Here is a 21,358-nt window from a genome sequence, read left to right as displayed (position 1 = left end):
ACCTAACCTAACTTAGGTTTACATAGTTACATACAGTTACATACTGAATATAGAAATGAGACGTCGCAACATCAATTCTACCCCCAAGGGGATAAATAGGGGATGAAAGTTTGTATAAATCATCTTTGTTAATAATATTACTTCGTAACGCGAGCGAAGCCGCGGGCAAAAGCTAAATATAAAAGCTATAAAATAAAATTAACCATACTTTCAATATTAATTACAATGGACAATCTTTAGCTGAATTAAAACAAACCACATTTCTAGGGATAACTATTGATGAAAATATAGATTGGGGAAACCATATAGAAAATGTATGTCATAAATTGAACAAGTTCAAATATGCTCTAGTGAGACTACGACAAACAGCGAGTCTTGATACAGTTCTCACTGCTTATCACGGCTACATCGTTTCAGTTCTACGATATGGTCTAATATTGTGGGGAAATCTAGCCATGTAAATAGAGCTTTCCTAGCGCAAATAAAGTGTGTTCGAGTTATTGTGGCGCGGCGCCACACGACTCATGTAAGCCTCTATTCAAAAAGCTCGATATACTGACTCTTGCATCAATGTATATACATGAAGCATGCTTGTTTGTTAGGTACAACCAAAGACTATTTAAAACTGCTGAAATTGTTCAGTTCGTTCAGTTCATTGTTCATGTACCTTAGAAACACCAGACGTGGTCAACGTCTAGTACTCGACAAACCACAACGAACGTCTTTGCTCCACCGAAATGCTTATGGAATGTGTGTTAAAATATATAATAACTTAACGGATGACATTAAAAAGGAATCATCTAATATTTTCAAATCTAAACTAAGAACATATTTATTATTGAACATTTTTTATAATATAAATGACTTTCTATGTAACTGATTCTATTGACATTTTTTATTATTATTGTATTTTCTTTGACAACTACTACTGTATTTAATTTGCATGCTACCGTATAACATTGTATGAAAAACATTTTTTTAATTAGCCTTTTCCTTTAGTTTGTTATAAAACTCGCACCCACTAAGCTAGGATTTTCTTATATTCCGCCCCTAAGGGGTTGGAAGTTTATTTAAAAATCTACTAAATTTGATACAAGCTCTTCGAAACTAGTATTTTGCTTTCTAATAACAATGAAACATTTATTTCACAGATTTTAGAAAACAACCCTACGCGGGTAAAATAGGGGTTAAAGTTTGTAACATGTTTTAATTAACGTGCACGAAGTCGCTGGCAAAAGGTTTTTTTTTCGAAAAACATGCCGTGTAATTATTTTTAAAATGTAATTATTTCATAATAAATATTTAAAAACCTGCGGTATTTATTATTTTTGTACTTCTTTATTAGGTTAATATTGTAACTGTCCCTATAGTTCCAGGACTAGAATAGGGCTACTGTATCCCCTGCCTGTCGTAAGAGGCGACTAAAAGGGGGCTTCCGGGGTTGCGGGCGGCAAGAGTGGGAGATCGAACCGTCCAGTAAGCGACCCCGGGAAGGACGGCGGTATGTGTGGTCGCATAACGTCGTATACACCTAACACCATATGGTGTGGGAGGAGCGAAAATTGCTCTCCCAGGGCAGAGTCCGCTCGGGGCATCGCGCTTGGAGGACTCCGGTTGCGTTCCGTCGGAGATCCCGGAGTTCTTCAACAAGACGGCTAGAGGGACTAGATGGGGATTTTAGTGCGGTAAAAATCCCACATAACCCGGCGTCGCTCCCACGTCGTCGAGTACCTTTTGAAGGTTTCCCTCCCGTTAAGAAAAAAAGGTTAATATTGTAAATAATTAAATATAAATTGTACATTTTCAACATTAAAGTACATAGCCGTGTCTGGGTTTTAGAAATTTGGGTTTTCAGTGTAATATGAAACCGCTAAGTTATCGCAGTGACAAACACGAAAATAGCAATAATATTACATTGAAACTAAAATGGATATAGAATGATTCACACCAGGAATATTGTTTTCCCTTAAACATTTAACACAATTGTGATGGACTTGTATAACAATGCAGTGTTAAATAATGCAATTTTAAAGTTTATCACATTGCTACGTATCAATTTAATTCTCAAGGACATTAATAGACATTAAGGACTTTTTGCGTCGACAGTTTATAAATAGATAGAATCAATTGTTATTTAAAAGTGTATTTATTCTATTTACAAAGTGATAAGTGTACAATCTCATATTATTTTGCATTGCACAGCAATAGCTAAGTGCGAAGTTACCTTACCACAAGTGTTTTTTATGTTCAAGTGTTTGTCAATTTCGGGAAAGGAATAAGTGAAGAAGGAAAATACGCATTGTTTTTGACTAATTGAAATTCGTGGATGATTTTGGATGGTTTAATTATTTGAATATGAGTTCAAATAATCAAATTTTATTACAATTTGTGGTATTCTTATTTTTTATAGAAATGGGTAAGTGAATAATCAATTATTTACTATAAATAGACTCACTAGAAATAATAATATCTTATATATAAAATTCTCGTGTCACAATGTTAGTTACCGTACTCCTTCGAAACGGCTTCACCGATTTTCACCAAATTTAATATGCATATTCAGTACGTCTGAGAATCGGTTACTATCTATTTTTCATACCCCTAAGTGATAAGAGTTGTTCACCCTTAATTTTTTTTATTTATATGGCAACACAACGTTTGCCGGGTCAGCTAGTAATTAATAAAATACATAGTATCAAATAATTTGAAGGCAGTAGAATCCTTTGAGGTTCGACTCCGGCACCACCGCCACATCTATTTCTACCTAATAACAGCCGTGTTAAGCGCCGCTGGCTGGCTACTGTCCGTCATGGACATCTGTAACCAACCCCAGATAGGATTAGATATTCCTACCTGAACGGCCACAGATACGCTGCTACCCGAGGACTAAGCTGGAACGCCTCTGAAAAGTATGTCTCCCTTCAAACCAGGACACAGCAGCGCTTAACACTGCTGTTATAACAGAAATAGTTGTGGCGGAGGTGCCGCCGGAGTCGGACCACAAAGGGTTCTACCACCTTCAACTTTATACCTTATTAAATGAATTACTCTGCGGTGGGCTATGTGAACCTGGCACCAGACTTCGGAAAATTGTTTTTTTTTTTATGATTCCTATAGACTATGGTAAGTAGTTGTTTGTATTAAAAAAAATTCGTTTGTAGTTACCCCAAAAAAAAATTGGCGACCTTGAAAAAAATCTCCGCACCCATCAAGGTCACCAATTTTTTTTTGGGGCAACTACAAACGAAATTATTTAAACAACTATTAAACAACTACTGACCATAGTCTATAGGAATCATAAAAAAGTATAATTTTCCGAGGTCGGGTGCCAAGTTCACATAGCCCTCTGCAGGGGGGTAATATTTTGAGTGTATGTATGTATGTGTGTATGTATGTATATGTCTCCGTTTTTATTACGTCACAGCCTAATCGATTTGACGAATCTTACACATGAAATGTCGTTGGTTCGTTTAAATTGTGACATAGGCTATATATGTACTTTTAAGCCGTTTTTTTTTTCATTTTATTCTAATAATTATCTGTTATATCTTGTACTTCTAGGTACAGCTCAAAAAGAAATATATTATCCTTACGAAGTCGAGCATGTAGAAAGCGAAACGTTTAATATCACTTTCGATTTGGCCTATTTGCCTGATGCTCCCTTTATAGGAAAATATCGAGGAAAGTGGTACTTCTCGCTATATCGAGACTCAGGTAACATATCATCATCATCATCAACCCATTACCGCATCTACTAATCCGCACTTGGTCAGCGCGGTGGACTATGGCCCAATCCTTTTCATTCTGAGAGGAGACCGTGCTCCAGGGAAGTAAAAGGTTTAAAGGGTTTAAAGGTGGTAGAACCCTTTGTGGTTCGACTCCGGCGGCACCACCGCCACACCTATTTCTACCTAATAACAGCAGTGTTAAGCGCTGCTGTGTTCCGGTTTGAAGGGTGTGGTAAGGGAGACAGACTTTTCCGAGGCGTTCCAGCTTAGTCCTCAGGGGTAGCGGCGCATCTGTGGCCGACCTCAGGTAGGAATATCTAATCCTATCTGGGGTTGATTACAGATGTCCATGGGCGGCAGTAGCCACTTACCATCAGGTGGACTGCATGCTCGTCTGCTACTCCTATATTATAAAAAAAATGTTCTAATAGCTCTGTACCCTTACCATGAGTTTTTACGTTTTGACAAATATGACTGTTTTGGTATTTGTATGAGATTGTATTCGGTCGGATTGTATCAGAACTATAGTGCCAGTGACGTAACATTAAATGTCTAAATTGACAAAATGGCGCTTTATGTTTTGTGTCTCTTTTTTGCGAACATGTGAGGTAGACAAAAAGTCTTGAGCACTTACTTATTGTTACGTTTACTCAGTCTACTGAAGCAAACGGAACAGAATAATGGATTGAGTAAACGTAACGTAAAATTGTGGGATGTTTTGAAAACTCATGGTAAGGGTACTTATAGAATGTTTGTCTATGCGCTCACGGCCGCTTTTTTGTGTTGTTTAGTGGTCATATAACGTATCTCTAGTTTTAATATATCATTACATTACATCAATATATTACGTATAAGTTGCTTTATAATTTTATACCTTCTTTCAGATTCTTATATAAATCAAATTCCAATCGATACTCTAGGCACATCATTTTTATATCAAACTGTTATACCGCCTTATACATATGACTTAAAAAGTTATAACGCAAAAATATTTGCCGATCAACATTTATTCTACGAAATAACAGTAACCGTAAAATCTTTAAAGGAAAGGGGTAAGTTTGCATTAATCTAATTAATCCCAGCGAAAAATGATGGTCAAAATGTATCGAATTATTAAAGACGAGCTTTTGTCCGCGGCTTTGCTCGCGTTACGAAGTAATATTTTGATCCCCCTTTTTATCCCCTTGGGGGTAGAATTGATCAAAATCCTTTCTTAGCGCATGCCTACGTCAAAACATCAACCTGCATGCCAAATTTCAACCCGATCCGTCCAATGGTTTGGGCTGTGCGTTGATAGATCACTATGTCAGTCAGTCACCTTTGAGTTATATATAATTAGATAATTAAATTAATCACATAGAATAGAAATCATGACGATTGTACAAGTTGTACAACTTCAAGGTATTTTAAAAGAAAAAAGTTCCATTAAAGTTATGATGCAGACTTATTTTATCTATTCTTTTAAATACCATCCTTTTTAAGATAGAAATAGGTGTGACAGTGGTGCCATCACGTTAACCAGAAGTTTTACAAAATACGCGGACATGAGTTGCATCAATCACAATTTAGAACTTGTATATGCAAGACTAGCTGTGCCCCGCGGTTTCACCCGCGTTAAAAAGAAATAGGGGCACAGCTAGTTCTAAAATATAAGTAGCCTAAGTTACTCCTTATTACATCAGCTACCTGCCAAGTCCCGTCAAAATCGGTCCAGCCATTTCAGAGATTAGCCGGAACAAACAGACAGACAAGCAGACAAAAATTAAAAAAAAAATATTTTGGTGTATGTACCATATGTATATTCATATGTATGTAGGAAAAAGCGGTTATTTCAATATTAAAAACAGACACTCCAATTTTATTTATATGTAAAGATATTAAGAAAACTTCGTTAGCGTGATTCAGAAATGTAAGGCGCCATCTTTTGTCAAGCGCCACGAAGGAATATTGATGATTGTGATTTAAATAATTCATTAATTCATTTTATTTTCAGATGAAAAACATCCGTATGTGCCTAATTATATTATAAAAAAACACACATGGGAACCAATAGGTATTTTAACATTTATATTTCATATATAAAATACATAGATTAGTAATGATTACTCGCTCTTAACAAGAAAATGTAACCTTTAGACAATTGTCACTGTCAATTATTTTCGTGTTTGAAAAATATTAAAAAAATGCAGTTTTTAGAGCATTTACGAATGAAATGATATTTCTCCGCACTTTTTTCTATTTTGTGTTGTTTTTCCACCACTGAGCTGCACATGTCGGCATTTTTTCGCGTAAATTACATGTCAGTCGGAGACGTAATGGGAAAACAGTCAGCCCTTTTCCTTATGTTTCAGCCATTTGTGGCTTCCTTCAATTACAAAGCGGTGAGATCTTTACTAATCTATGGTTATCAGGCAGAAATAGGTGTGGCGGTGGTGCCGCCGGAGTCCAACTAAAAGTGTTCAACGTTTTTAATCTGTACCCTTACCAGGAGTTTTTATTTTTCGACAAATTTGACTGTTTTGGTATTTTTTACGTATTGGTCCATACGATTTCCTAGTTCTGACACGATCCGCTAGGGGCGCTGATTGGAATTTGTATATTTGTCGAAACGTAAAAACTCCTGATACAGGTACTGAACTGTTTTTGCTTTTCAGTTATTTTAACATCGCCGACAAAAAATACGATAGAATTTCATGATGGTGACACTATTGAACTTCAATGTATGGGGGTAAATTTACACCGGTATGGTAGACTAGTATTTTCTGGTAAAGGAGGTAAGCACTTTTTTATTTATATCTTCTATTTTTATATAAATACATTATATATAGCTAACGACACTGACGAGATACCTCAGCTAATACACAACATACAATTTATAGTACATTGTTTTAAACTTGTAGAAGCTACTTATTAAGCATAAATAAATGTATACTTGTGAAAAACACACATACATTAATAAGCAATGGATTGCGAGATCTAAATGAATATTACCACAGACCTTTACAATGCAAAAACATAACTTGTAAAAAAGCAAGTCTCGCAACTTAGTTCTTCTACCGTAAAAAGTTGTGAGATCCGTGTGATACCAAGTCGGTTAATTTATTCAGTCCCTAATTAGAGGATCTTTTAGATTAAATTATTTCGTAATTAGCTAACCAAACAATATCTTAATATACTTACTATATCCATATTAAAAATCTTTTATGTTTTAAATAAGTACATTTAGCAATTTCGGCCAATTTAGTACTTTGCTACTTAATACTTTGTGGGATTATGTTACCTTTAAACATAATTATGTCTAGGTATCTATTGTTCCATCATATTACACATATACAGGTATATTGATTCATTAACCGAAGCGTTCTAGCTTAGTGCTCAAAGGTAGCGGCGCATCTGTGGCCGACCTCAGGTAAGAATATCTAAACCTATCTTGGGTTGATTACTGCCGTCAATTTTGCAATCAACCCGGCTACAGATGCGCCGCTGCCCCTGAGCATTATGATGGAACGCCTCGGAAAAGTATGTCTCCCTTAACACACCCTTCAAACACAGCAGCTCTTGAAACTACTGGTAGGCAATAGGTGTGGCGCTGTTGGGGTCGGATTCGTACCACAAAGGGTTCTACGTCTACGTTTTTAAAAAAAAACCCGATCATTACGTTTTAGTTGTTTTCAGTCCTTTACATGCAAAAGCACCTTAACTTTTTTCTGTAACGATTAATTTAACGATCTTCTCTTTATTTGCAGATATTGCCACTTATAATGGTGACATATATGCGATGAATTTGACACTCAATCGCAATTATGATGGAATAGAACTCCGTTGCATTGGGCGGTCGTTGGTGGATGGATCATATAAAGATGTACACACGTCACAACGGAAAGTTCTTTTGAAGTATATTAACGGTAATTATTTAATTATGGTTTAGAACTTAGTTATAACTAATAACAACACAATAAGCAGTGATAGCCTTTTTTTTGTTAACGAGGGGGAAACCTTCAAAAGGTACCCGGAGCCGTAGGAGCGACATAGGGTTATATGGGATTCTTGGGAGGAGAGCTCTGCCCAGAATTGAGTCAATAATGAGTTGAAAGTCAATGGAGAATTGGGAACATACCGATCAGGCATCATTGACTTAGATATGAAACGATCAAGCAGATGGGGCAGTTGCTAACCTTTCCGAACTAAAAAGCAGTACATTGTCGTAAAAAAGATCACCTGGATAAACATCAGAAATGTATTAAATACACATTTCAGAGATTATGCGTTATGACGACTTCCCGCTACTTGTAAAGAGATGGCGCCACGAGTATTCTGAATCACGCAATCGAAATTTTCTCAACATATTGCATATATATTATACAAGCTCCAAACTGACACACTCCTCGGGCATGATCACCTAGCTGGGAAGATCTCCCGCCACTGTTCTAAATAAATTCAATTCAATTCAGTTGTTTTGCAAGAACATCGTGATATGCATAGGTCTTAAAATCATCAGGTTTTCTTATATCCTACCCAATCGGGTGTGCACTCTTAGGTATTTATAGGATGTCCCTGTAGTTCCGGGAATAGAATAGGGCTACGGTATCCCCTGCCTGTCGTAAGAGGCGACTAAAAGGGGGCTTCCGGGGTTGCGGGCGGCAAGAGTGGGAGCTCTAACCGTCTAGTAAGTGACCCCGGGAAGGACGGCGGTATGTGTGGTGGCATACTGTCGTGAACACCAGATGGTTTGGGAGGAGCGAAAACTGCTCTCCCAGGGCAGAGCCCGATCGGAGCATCGCGCTTGGAGGATTCCGGTTGTGTTCCGTCGGAGATCCCGGAGTTCTCCAACAAGCGATGAGGACGGCCACGGGGAGGGTTTTAGTGCGGTAAAAATCCCACATAACTCGACGTCGCTCCCACGTCGTCGGGTACCTTTTGAAGGTTTCCCCCTCGATAAAAAAAAGGTATTTATAGGAAATTATTATTAAGTATAAGCATTCATATGACTGCAATAGAAACAAAATGATAATAATCAAAGTCAAACAATTGTGTTGTACACAAAATAATAATAACATCATTTCTCCTACTGTAGTTATGGGAGCAGGGCATCGAGGAAATAATTGCAGTCTATTTCGCGAACAAATTAAATTTTTATTTAAATTTAAACACAACTTGTAACAAAATAAAATAAAAATGATATGATAGGTAGAGTCACTTTCCGCGATGGAGGTGAACTGTTCCCATGGCGGACGGCCACCTGCACGTGGGACGCGCCTCGTCAGCGTTGACCGTTCCGCGTAGACACGATGCAGCGTGAGAACGGTGTAGGGCTGGCGCGATGCAGCCTTAACGTGTAGGGCTGTCCCTTACACGTAACTCTCTTCAAAACAATAGTTAGGACAATAACATAAAGCGATTAAAATGTCAAATAATTGATTAATTCTATTATTATACATGAAGCAGTGATAGCCTAGTGGTTAAGAAACTCGGCCTCTTAATCAAGGGGTGTGAGATTCAAATCCCAGGCACCTCTGATTTTTCAAAGTTATGCGTATTAGATTTTAATTATAACTTGCTTAAACGGCGAAGGAAAACATCTTTAAGATTTCTCAGGTATGAGGAATCCTGCATACCTGAGAAATCTTAAGGTCTACCTATGCGCACTTAGCCAGCGCGGCGGACTATGGCCCAATCTTTCTGATTCTGAGAGGAGATCCGTTCCGAGCAGGTTACCAGTGGGTGGTTAATATGTAATTTGTATATATAATTGTGTATAAATTGTAATTAAAAATAAAAAGAAAACTTAGTCAAATTTGGTATTAAAATAATCGCGTAGATTATAAAATTCCAGTCTTTGAAATAACATAGTCTATTTTTAAGCAGTCGGGTTATTAGTTTTTAGGGTTCCGTACCCAAAGGGAGAAAAACGACACCCTATTACTAAGACTACTCTGTCTGTCCGTCTGTCCATCTAGCCATCTGTCCATCTATCACAGCGCTCTATCGCCTGAACTGTAATATATAGATACTTCAAAATTTTACAGAGTATTTATAAAGGGGGCTGCCATAACAACAAATACTAAAAACAAAAAAATAAAGTTGAAATAAATGGGGGTCGCCATACAAGAAACCGCTGTTTCTCGACGTTTTTCGCTATATACAATGTATTGAACTGTAATAGGAAGACATTTTAAATTTTCATAATGCATTTACTTCAGTAGCTGCTATAATAACAAATACTAAAAATAAAGAAAAATATGAAAATGTTGGTTGTACGGAACCCTTCGTGTGCGAGTTCGACTTAGTCAATTACTATTACAATTTATCTAGTTACAAGCGGTTGAACTTGCTTTGGTAAAAATAATAATAAAAATCTTTATTGAGCCAATTTAGATCTGTATCGTTTGAGAAATTATTTAATAATAATTTACAATGTTTGGTACAACGCAAGTGTACACTTCCCTCTATACTAAGGATGACCTGTATCATAGAAGCCAGGACTCTTCAAAGAAATGTTTCAGTTTATAGATAATAAACATGTGTAATAGTCATATGATCAGCTAAATTAATAAAAATAGATAATTTACAAAACTCAAAAGAAATAAACAGAAATATGTTGTGGCAAAAATGTAATGTATACGTATGTAGTTGTTTTAGATTGTCTATCCTTGTGTAAGTGTATGTGTAAAATATTTTTAAACTTTTTAAAAGATTGTTTAATATTAATTATCACATTTATTTTGCAGAACCTAAGGTAACCATTCGGACTCATCCTTCAGAACGCTCAGGACGTATATATTCTGCTGTAGGAAACGAAATAACTATATGGTGTAATTGTTATTTATGCCCTGAAGATACGAAGATAGTGATGTATGAAGAAGACAAGTTTGGCAGTAATTTTCTTTTTATTTTTTTATAATATAAGAGTAACAGACGAGCATGCACTCCACCTGATGCTAAGTGGCTACTGCCGCCAATGGATATTTGTAATCAATTCCAGATAGTATTAGACATTCCTACCTGAGGTCGGCCACAGATGCGCCGCTACTCCTGAGGACTAAGCTGGAACGCCTCGGAAAAATATGTCTCCTTTACCACACCTTTCCAACCACAACACAGCAGCGCGTAACGCTGCAGTTATGAGACAGAAATAGGTGTGGCGGTGGTGCAGCCGGAGTTGAACCACAAAGGATTCTACCACCTTCAAAATTATTACTTATACGTTAAGTACTGTTACTTCAGTTCATACGTAAACCATATCACTTTTGAATACTTTTTCGGTTTGGGGGCATTGCAGTGCCTGCCAAGTCGAGCAAAATTGGGCCCGTAATTTTGCGTTGACATTTTGTTGGTATTTAGTTCCAATCATAATGCATGTTTAGTTCATTGACGTCATTTTAAATCCAATATGGAGTATGCCTCAAAATGGCGGACATTTATTTGTATGCACTCCCAAGATATCAAATGAAAGGGTTTTCTTCGAAAAATACCAAATACGATTTAGGTTATTTTTTTAATGTAACTTTATCCTCCATTGTATGGCAATGAAACATATTATTAACAAGTAATTAATTTAAAAAATCAAAAACCCGACTGCACCAAAAAGGCTGAAGTAGAATTTCCAAAAGCAGTGAAATAGGCATTTCATTATTTTTATTAAGAAAGCCAAATACAAAGTTTCATAGTAGGTGTCTGCTTCAAAAACAAAAGATGTTCAAACAACATTATCCTATTTAATCCTCGTAGTGTTCATTTACGCTATATAAAGAACCTATGTGTAAAATTCCAACACGCTTAAGTTCAGCGGTTTCCCTTTGCGTTGATCTCTGGCACAGCAACTCTCTCATTTAGTCAGACAGTCATCTCGATGTGTATATACGAGTATATATGTACTAGCTGACCCGGCAAACGTTGTGTTGCCATATAAATAAAAAAATGTTAAGGATGAACAACCCTTATCACTTAGGTGTAAAAAAATAGATAGTGGCCGATTCTCAGACCTACTGAATAGGTATATAAAATTTGGTGAAAATCGGTGAAGCCGTTTCGGAGGAGTACGGTAACTAACACGAGAATTTTATATTTAAGATATATTATATAATGTATGTGTAATCTCCTCTTAATTTCCTTTATTTTCACACCCTACTCGATAGGTTTGGTTAACTTTTTTAAAACGTGTTACTATTTTGCGAAAAAATTCACCATTTACGGTCTATAAAATATATAACATCAGTAAATCAAAGTTTCGGTCATTATTTTACCTCGTTAGAGGTAGCATTTCATTATTTTTATCCAACAAACCTGATACAAAATGTCATAGTGTTTGCTTCCAAATTGACGATTGTTCAAATGAACTTTTAACCCTTATTTTACCCTCTACGGGGTTGATTTTCCGGAGGAGGATAAATAAGTGCGTCCTTGTTCCTATCCAGAAAGCCAAATACAAAATTTTATAGTAGTTGCTTCAAAATTAAAGGATTTCAAAAAAACTGTTTTCCCCTATTTAACCCTCTTAAGGGTAGAATTTCCAAAAGGCCTTTCTTAGTACTTATTCAAGCTATATAGAGAACCTGTGTGCAAAATTTCAGAACTGTAAGGTCCTTGGTTTAGGCTGTACGTTGATTTCTGAAAAATGAAAAAGTCATTTAGTTAGTCAGTCTGTCAGTCACCTTACTGTTTTATATATATACAAATATGTTTTTATAATCTCCGTTTTAATTTCCTTTCATTTGATACCCTACTCGATAGGTTCGGTTAACTTTTTTTTTTAAATGTCTTACTATTTCGCGCCAAAAATCCGCCATTTTTTTTTTTTTTACTAACACTTATCTAAGGGCACTCGGGTCATTGAGACAAATATAATGACACTTTAACTGTTGAAATTCATCCAGCCGTTTGTAAGATCGGATCAAATAAAGAAAGACAAACATACAAGATACGCGCGAAAAACATAACCCTTCCTTGGCAGTCGGGTAATAAAAAAATGAGACGTGTCAAAGCACACCCGGATGGAACGAAGTTCCTCTCGATTAATTAGTGAAGGAATTGTAATAAAATTTTATTTCTTTTAAGTTAGATAGTGTAATTATTATGTACAAAAAAACCTGCATACACTTAACAAAAATAATCGTTGCAACACCACCACCACACTGTTCAATGCGAAATAGAAAGACGAAATGAAAATAAGGCTTGCTCTCTATGAGAGAGAGAGAGACAGACAGAGAAACGCGCGCACGTCGCACGGCTTACAACTGTAGCAAAAAGTGTCATTACAACTTTTGGTCTTAATTTTATCCGTCTAGCCCAGAGATGTATAACCTAAAGATAAGTTACTATCCTACATACGTCAAGTGGTGTAAATCGACTCCAGCGAACTCCAGTCGCTCTCGAGCGGCATAGTAATTCACACGTATGTCACTGTACACGTTAAACGTCATTATTTTAGTCTTTTAAGCCTCAAAATGCCTTCTTGTGCAATGCGTAAATGCACAAATTATGCGCATAAACAAATCAAGCTTAATGGAATTACATATCACAAGTAAATTGAGGAAATTATTATATTTTGTTTTGATTTACGTTTTCGTACACTTGAAACGCAAGGTCAAACACTAGTTGTCTTTTTTATCACATTGTTCTAATATCTCTGTCCCTTATAGAATTTTTGTCTAAATATTTAGAATTTTTGTCTAAATATTTGTCTAAATAGTTAAAGGTAAGTAAAATAAAAAACGTCCATGTGTGCTATCAATGCAGTTTCGCTCAAGTTAGTGGGCGTGTACCCTGTCTATAGTATAAAACGTCATTGGTCTAGCCCCCTTTCGCAACGCGCGATAAGGAACGTCATTCCAATATACAAAGAATATTTAAAAATTTACAGATCATCCTGTACTGAAAAATGATACAAATACGAAAATCAAGATAAAATTGCAACTAAAGGAAAGTCACAATAATTCAAAATTCTACTGTAGTGCTCATTTCTATATTAAAAAGAATAATGCATCTACTACAGATTGTAAGCAATCGCAAAGTGTTACCGTTGTATTAGCGTACACTACTCCTAAGGGTAAGTTCACAAGAGTTCATTAAAAAAAATATTCATATAATAATGCTTCTTCGCCCACAATGCTTTTATAATATAAGAATAGCAGACGAGCATGCAGTCCACTTCACGGTAAAAGGGTATATAAAATATATTATAGTTTGCACCAAACTGCTAGTCCGCTAAAGTTGTTGCGAGCAGGTGTAGTCATATAATTTGCTATGGCGATTCATTTCTATATTCAGAGCGGACTACAAGTTTTACGCGGACTATACTGTCGCCCATGGACATCTGTAATCAACCCCAGATGGGATAAGCTGGAATGCCTTTGAAAAGTATGTGTCCCTTACCGCCATTCAAACCAGAACACAGCAGCGCTTAACACTGCTGCTATAACAGAAATAGGTGTGGCGGTGGTGCTGTCGTAGTCGAACCACTGAGGGTTCTACCGCCTTCAACGTGCAAGATGTGGAAATGAACTTCCTCCTGAGGTATTCCCGGAGCGGTATGATGTGGAGCTTTCCAAAGAAGTTGGAACAAGAGCTCTTGTTCCAACTTCTTTCTCCTTCAAACTCGGCGATGCTAGCGACTCTGGTGTTGCAAATGTCCATAGGCGACGGTGACTTTCGTCAGGTAGCCCATCTGCCTCATCGTTTAAAATAATTTATTGGCAAGAGTAAATTTCAGATGTCCATGGGTCGCAATAGTTATACAATTAAATGGACTGTACACTCGTCTGGTAATTCAATTTGATTCAAAATATTGCCTTATTTTATTATTTAAAAGAATAATGAAATGTATTTATATTTCAGAAAAACCTAAGAAGACAATTTTGAAAAACATTACGGAATATCGAAAGGGAGATCGCTTTAATGGCACATGTACTGACTCAAACCAAGAGAAATATTATTCTTGGATCATTACAAACGGTCAGTTCTTATTCATTCATCAACATCATCATCATCAACCCACTACTGTCCCATTGCTGGGCACGGGCCTCCTCTCAGAATGAGAAGGATTAGGCCATAGTCCACCGCGCTGGACAAGTGCGTATTGGTAGACTTCACATACCTTTGAAAACTTTTTTTTTATAATTATCTGGTATGCAGGTAGCAGGTAGGTATGCAAGTATTAAAAAGTGGCAAACATTATCAATAACCAGTAATTAGATGGTCTATACACGAATCAGTGTGATGTGACTGTAGCAATAAGCTTAAAATTATACGAAGGTGGTAGAACCCTCTGTGGTTCGACTCCGGCGGCATCACCGCCACACCTATTTCTGTAATAACAACAGTGTTAAGCGCTGCTGTGTTCTGGTTTGAAGGGTGTGGTAAGGGAGACATACTTTTCAGATGCGTTCTTGCTTAGTCCTCAGGAGTAACGGCGCACCTGCGGCCGACCTCAGATAGGAATATCTAATCCTATCTGAGGTTGATTACAGATCTCCATGGGTGGCAGTAGCCGCTTAACATCAGGTGGACTGCATGCTAGTCTGCTACTCCTATATTAAAAAAACAGAAGTGTTAAGCTCTGCTCTGTTCTGGTTTGAAGTGTGGTAAGGGAAACATTATCCTGTGGTTGATTAAGGCTGTCCTTGGGTGGCAGTTGCCACCTACCATCAGATGGACTGCATGCTCGACTGTTCTTAAATTGTAAAAAACAATCACATTTATATTCTTTCCAGAGTACCATACCAGAAAATCATTGAACTCCTCTTTGGGATATGCGGTTTTAGATATCGAATTGGCAGATTTTTACAATAATTGGATTTTGAAATGCGTTGCTACTGACTATTCCACGTCGAATTATCTTTCCGCATATGACCAAATTTCTTCAACAAAACTAATATTAAGTAAGTTATGTATATATATAATGTTTATAATTAAAAAGTGCGGCACTCCGGGACTGCCGCGGTAAAACTATTGCATAGCATTTTGAAGGTGGTAGAACCCATTGTGGCGAACTCCGGCGGCACCACCGCCACACCTATTTCTGTTATAACAGCAGTGTTAATAGCTGCTGTGTTCTGGTTTGAAGGGTGTGGTAAGGGAGACATACTTTTCCGAGGCGTTCCAGCTTAGTCCTCAGGGGTAGCGGCACATCTGTGGCCGACCTCTGGTACGAATATCTAATCCTACCTGGAGTCGATTACAGATGTCCATGGGCGGCAGTAGCCACTACTATTATAAAAGCGTGTTTTCTTAAGTATTATTTTTTGTATAATACACTACCGGATCGACATGATTTTTGCGTAGTGGTTACTTTAGGGAGCAAAGAATGACAAAGACTGCTTTTATCCCGGAAAAATGCATGGTTCCTCTGGAATAATATAATAATTGTATCCTAAAGGAGACTTCTATTGGAGTTTCATTATTGTTCAGTAAATAAAGTTTTACCATATGTTACACGAGAAAGCTTGACCATCATCATCATCAACAACCCACTACTGTCCCACTGGGCACGGGTCTCCTCTCATAATGAGAAGGATTAGGCCATGGTCCACCGCACTGGATAAGCACGTTTTGGGTAGACTTCACATACCTTTGAGATGTTTTTATAAATCTCTCAGGTATGCAGGTTTTCTCACGATGTTTTTCTTCACCGTTTTAGCAAGTGATAATTAATTTCTAATACACACATAACTTTGAAAAATCAAGGTGCCTGGGATTTGAACCTCGGACCCCTCGGTCGAGAGGCCGAGTTTCTTAACCACTAGGCTATCACTGCTTTCTAGGATATCAAAGCTTGACCAATTTGATAAAACATGGCCAGATATATGCACTTACTTTATTATTTAAAATCATAATGAAATCTCTTTATATTTCAGAAGAAAATGAGAAGACAATTTTGAATAACATTACAGAATATCGAAATGGGGATCAATTTAATGGCAAATGTACTGACTCAAACCAAAAGAAATATTATTCTTGGGTCAAATCAAAGGGTCAGTACTTATTCACTATTAAAAATCAGTTTATTTGAAAGTGGTAGAACCCGCTGTGGCTTCACTACGGCGGCACCATCGCCACACCTTTTTTTTTTTTTTTGACGAGGGGGAAACCTTCAAAAGGTACCCGACGCCATGGGAGTGACGCCGGGTTATGTGGGTTTTTTACCACACTAAAACCTCCCCCGGTGGCCGTCCTCAGCGTTTGGTGGAGAACTCCGGGATCTCCAACGGAACACAACCGGAGTCCTCCTAACGCGATGCCCTTCTATCGGGCTCTGCCCTGGGGGAGCAATTTACGCTCCTCTCACATCCCCTGGTGATTACAGCGATATGCGACCACACAAACCGCTGTCCTTCCCGGGGTCGTTTGGTGGACGGTTTATGCTCCCACTCTTGCCGCCTCAACCCCGGAAGCCCCTTTTAGTCGCCTCTTAAGACAGGCAAGGGATACCGTAGCCCTATTCTGGTCCCGGCACTACAGGGACACCATCGCCACACCTATTTCTGCATAACAACAGCAGTGCCACACTTAAGTGTTGCTGTATTCTGGTTTGAACGGTGTGGTGGAAAAGTATGTCTTCTTAATTTTTCAGAGGCATTCGAGTTTAGTCCTCAGGAGTAGCGGCACATGTGTGGCCGACCTCATGTAGGAATCTGATCTTATTTAGGTTTATTTCTAATCTTATCTTATTTTGGTGGATCCATGTGCGGCAGTAGCCACTTACCATCAAATGCTGCACGCTCTCTTATATTATAAAAAAATAATTCACATTTATGTAACTTTCAGGCTTGAAAACCGAAACATTGAATAGCACTTTGGGAAGTGCGGTTTTGGATATAAAATTGACAGATAGTTACAATAATTGGACTTTAAATTGCATTTCAAGTGACCACATCATGTTGGATTTTGTCTACAAATATGAGATTATTTCTTCAACGAAACTAATATTAAGTAAGTTATGATTTTGTATAATGTTTATAATAAATAAAAATTATAATTTCAAAACTAAAAACCACGCTAAAATCGCACAAGACTCCCAAGGAACCCAGTACTGTCCTACTGCTGGGCTCGGGTCTCCTCTCAGAATGAGAAGGATTAGGCCATAGTCCACCGCGCTGGACAAGTGCGTATTGGAAGACTTCAAATACCTTTGAAATTTTGTTTTTTTTTTTTTATAAATATCTCAGGTATGCAGTTTTCCTCACGATGTTTTCCTTCACCGTTTTAGCAAGTGATAATTAATTTTTAATACGCACATAATTTCGAAAAATCAGAGGTGCCTGGGATTTGAACCTCGGACCCTTCGATCGAGAGACCGAGTTTCTTAACCACTAGGCTATCACTGGCATCCCATTACTGCCTAATAACAGCAGTGTTAAGCGTTGCTGTGTTCCGCTTTGAAGGATGTAATAAGGGAGACATACTTACGAGTATTTGATGCATATAACTTAGTCCTCGGGAGTAGCTTCACATCTGTGACCGACCTCAGGTAGGAATCTAATCCTATCTGGGGTTGCTTACTGACTTCTATGGCAGTAGCCACTTACCATCATGTGGAGCAAATACTCATCTGCAATCTTATGTTATAAATTAAAAAAGCACTGTAATTTTTTGTAAATTGAAATAGCACTGCTGTTATTAGGCAGATGTAGGTATGGCGGATGTGTCCACATGTGAACCAGAACTACCACAAGAGCACAGTATAAGGATCTATACAGTATTGTAACTCGGTCCTGCCCTTGAATTATATACCTACAGGGGCGCAGGGCGAGAGTTCGCATTAGGGTTGCGCGCATACTGTAGGTATTTTAATTACGTCCGCCTTTTTTCTAGTTTTTTTTTATTGTGAATATTATATTTTATATAGATAATTAATTACATACAGATAATATTAATGTTATAATATTTTTTTATTCATTTAATATAAATTTTATATAGATTATTATACTGTGACAAAAGTGAAGTATTCTATCACATCTAATTTTCAGTTCTCGACGCAATTCAAACCCAAGTCAAAGAAGAAACACATATGTACCAACATATAGGATATTGGTACATATTAGCCATTGTTTTGCTGGTGCTAATAATAATATCAGTATGCATCTATGTATGTGTTATCGGGTGGGCGCGAAATAAGAAGAAATTGAAGACGAATGAAATAGTGAGTGACAAAGCAAAGACTATGGCTCGAAATGTAAGTTTTAGGGTTAATTACCCCAAGGGTTCAAACGTAACTGTTATAATAAGCTTCGTTAGGGGTTGCTTAATAAACGCTTCTACACTCACAGCCCCACACTAGGTTTCCCTGTGTCATGGATGCCATGGATACACACAGTGGTGGTTTAAAGGTGGTAGAACCCTTTGTGGTTCGACTCCGGCGGCACCATCGCCACACCTATTTCTGTTATAACAGCAGTGTTAAGCGCTGCAGTGTTCTGGTTTGAAGGGTGTGGTAAGAGACATACTGTTCCGAGGCGTTCCAGCTTAGTCCTCAGAAGTAGCAGTAAATCTATGGTAGGTAGGAATGAAAGGTAGGTCAGGTAGGAATGGAACCCTATCTGGGGTTGATTACAGGTGTCCATGGGCGGCAGTAGCCACTTACCATCAGGTGGACTGCATGCTCGTCTGCTACTCCTATATTATAAAAAAATACATATTACAATACAAAAATAAAACAATTCTAATTATATAGCCCATGGACATCTGTAATCAACCCCAGATAGGGTATGTATTTTTAATACAGTATATTTATTTATATCACGGCGTGCGTAAATTGACGTTTTACGCACGCTTCGCGTGCGCAATCCTCGTATTGTAATGTACTATTCTAAAATTCTCTTTTCAGAATACAAATTGTGACGTCGTATACGCCCAGTTGACTTTATCAGAACCTACTCGGCCAATACTGGACGAACGGTTGGAATACGCGCAAATATGCGGTTATCTTAAACCAAACGTCTGTACGAAATGCACCTTAGATAAAAAATGCAAAAAACATAGGACTAAGTAAAAGATCGTATGTAAGTTAGGAATGGCGATCTGAGATCGATTGTCGAAGGATTAATCTTTTGAACCAAAAAATCGATTATTTTAATAGATTGTCAGTAATGGTTCGATTCAGGGAATCGATATTATATCCTAGAAAATCTTAATTCGATTTTTTCGCAAATATTACAATTCAAACATTTTAATATAATTAGATACAATTAATTTAACGAAAATTCAACATTACATGATTATTAATATTATTAAACGTTAATTAATTTAAATTTAATGTCATAATTCATGAATGTCATAAAAGTTATGTTCAAATAAGATTTTATTAAGTTTTAACTTAAACAATCATCGATATATTTTAGAAATAAATATATTAACAAATGTGTTATAGACATTATTTTGCTAACGAATACGTATTTCTGTGATTGTTTGGTCCTGACACCGTTTTTTGTTTTTTTACGCTAGCTTCGCCCCTGAATAGATTGAAGATCGATTTTTGAAGAGTCGATTCTTTAGGCCTCGATTTTTAACTAATCGCGGTCATGGATCATTATCCGAACTGTGATGTGCTTGCTGATGACTGGAAGCTGATCATGTCTGTATGCTTGGAGTTCTGTGAGTTGTCTGTATGTTAGATCTGTCTAGTTAGTGTAAGTGGCCTCGGCCGTTCTAATTAGATCAATAAAATAAATAAATAACACTTCGATCCCAGAATCGATTTTTTTCGTAAAATTCGCCATCCCTAATGTAGTTTCGTATCGGATACAATGATTTATTTGATTTGGAATGAAAAAAATAGTTTATTTTTTACATATTTTTTGTAATTCTTTAATAATAATTTAGTAAATATTTTTCTAGTATGTAATAAACAGATTTCTTAATATAGTATTGTTATTTTATTACTTATAGTCCGCGCTAAATTTCTAGTCCGCTCTGAAGTTGTTGCGCGGAGGTGTAGTCAGCGAGCTAATGCGGTCGAACACAACTACAAGCATACTCCATAGCGACGTAAGGGCACACTAATGTAAGTAATATCTACAATATGCTGTTGCGACACGACTCGTTTCTATATTCTGAGCGGACTAGAAGTTTGGCGCAGACTCTACCTATATATCTATAAAAGTAATGGTTTATCTTTTTAAAATTTCAATTGTATTAATTTTTGCCGATTTATTTCAAGTAGGAATTTGCACGTAAAAGTCATTCAAAAATAGTTCCTAAGTTTAGTAGATTTTTTTAATATAGTATATAGTAATATAGGAGTAGCAGACGAGCATGCAGTCCACCTGATGATAAGCTACTGCCGCCCATGGACATCTGTAATCAACACCAGATAGGATTAGATATTCCTACCCGAGGTCGGCCACAGATGCGCCGCTACCCCTGAGGACTAAGCTGGAACGCCTCGGGAAAGTCTGTCTCCCTTACCTGTGTGGCAATGGTGCCGCCGGAGTCGATCCACAAAGGGTTCTCCTTCGAATCCAAATGGAAATGGAAAATTCGAATCCAAATAAAACAACATTTTTAACAAAAAGTAAACTTTATTTGTACAAAATATAGATAAAACTTAATCTTATTGAAAGGTCCACTCTCTAGGCAATCTTTACATCTTCCGTACAATTTTTACAATTTTACAAATCTTAATATAGTAAGTCTTA

At 37.1% G+C, this 21,358-nt stretch overlaps 1 protein-coding gene across 3 annotated transcripts; it reads left to right on the top strand.

Annotated features, from left to right (window-relative positions):
• The first annotated feature begins 2,088 nt into the window (after nt 1-2,088).
• On the top strand, nt 2,089-20,223 carry LOC140756892 (uncharacterized). Of its 3 annotated transcripts, XM_073092426.1 has the most exons (14): nt 2,089-2,416; nt 3,562-3,714; nt 4,613-4,780; nt 5,722-5,781; nt 6,383-6,502; nt 7,475-7,633; nt 10,457-10,603; nt 13,588-13,773; nt 14,562-14,678; nt 15,437-15,604; nt 16,580-16,696; nt 17,490-17,654; nt 18,692-18,897; nt 19,549-20,223. In XM_073092426.1, exons 1-14 carry the CDS (start codon nt 2,356-2,358, stop codon nt 19,711-19,713), a joined length of 1,992 nt encoding a protein of 663 aa, XP_072948527.1. In that variant the 5' UTR covers nt 2,089-2,355; the 3' UTR covers nt 19,714-20,223. The 3 variants fall into 3 exon arrangements, with proteins under 3 accessions (XP_072948527.1, XP_072948528.1, XP_072948529.1); XM_073092427.1 differs by lacking the exon at nt 4,613-4,780; XM_073092428.1 differs by lacking the exon at nt 18,692-18,897 and having other exon boundaries at nt 19,549-19,698.
• The last annotated feature ends 1,135 nt before the right edge of the window (nt 20,224-21,358 follow it).

Source organism: Epargyreus clarus, unplaced genomic scaffold (genome assembly GCF_041222505.1).
Source record: "Epargyreus clarus isolate Ecla_fem2 unplaced genomic scaffold, WU_Ecla_fem_2.2 ptg000036l, whole genome shotgun sequence".
In the NCBI taxonomy this organism is placed as follows: domain Eukaryota; kingdom Metazoa; phylum Arthropoda; class Insecta; order Lepidoptera; family Hesperiidae; genus Epargyreus; species Epargyreus clarus.
Note: the sequence above shows the minus strand (reverse complement) of the source record. Positions and strands in the feature narration are given on the sequence as shown.

Coding starts and splice junctions, on each gene's coding strand:
- LOC140756892 (XM_073092426.1), top strand. CDS start 2,356: ATGAGTTCAAATAATCAAATTTTATTACAATTTGTGGTATTCTTATTT. Junction 2,417..3,561: donor CTTATTTTTTATAGAAATGG/GTAAGTGAATAA, acceptor TTGTACTTCTAG/GTACAGCTCAAAAAGAAATA. Junction 5,782..6,382: donor ACACACATGGGAACCAATAG/GTATTTTAACAT, acceptor TTTGCTTTTCAG/TTATTTTAACATCGCCGACA.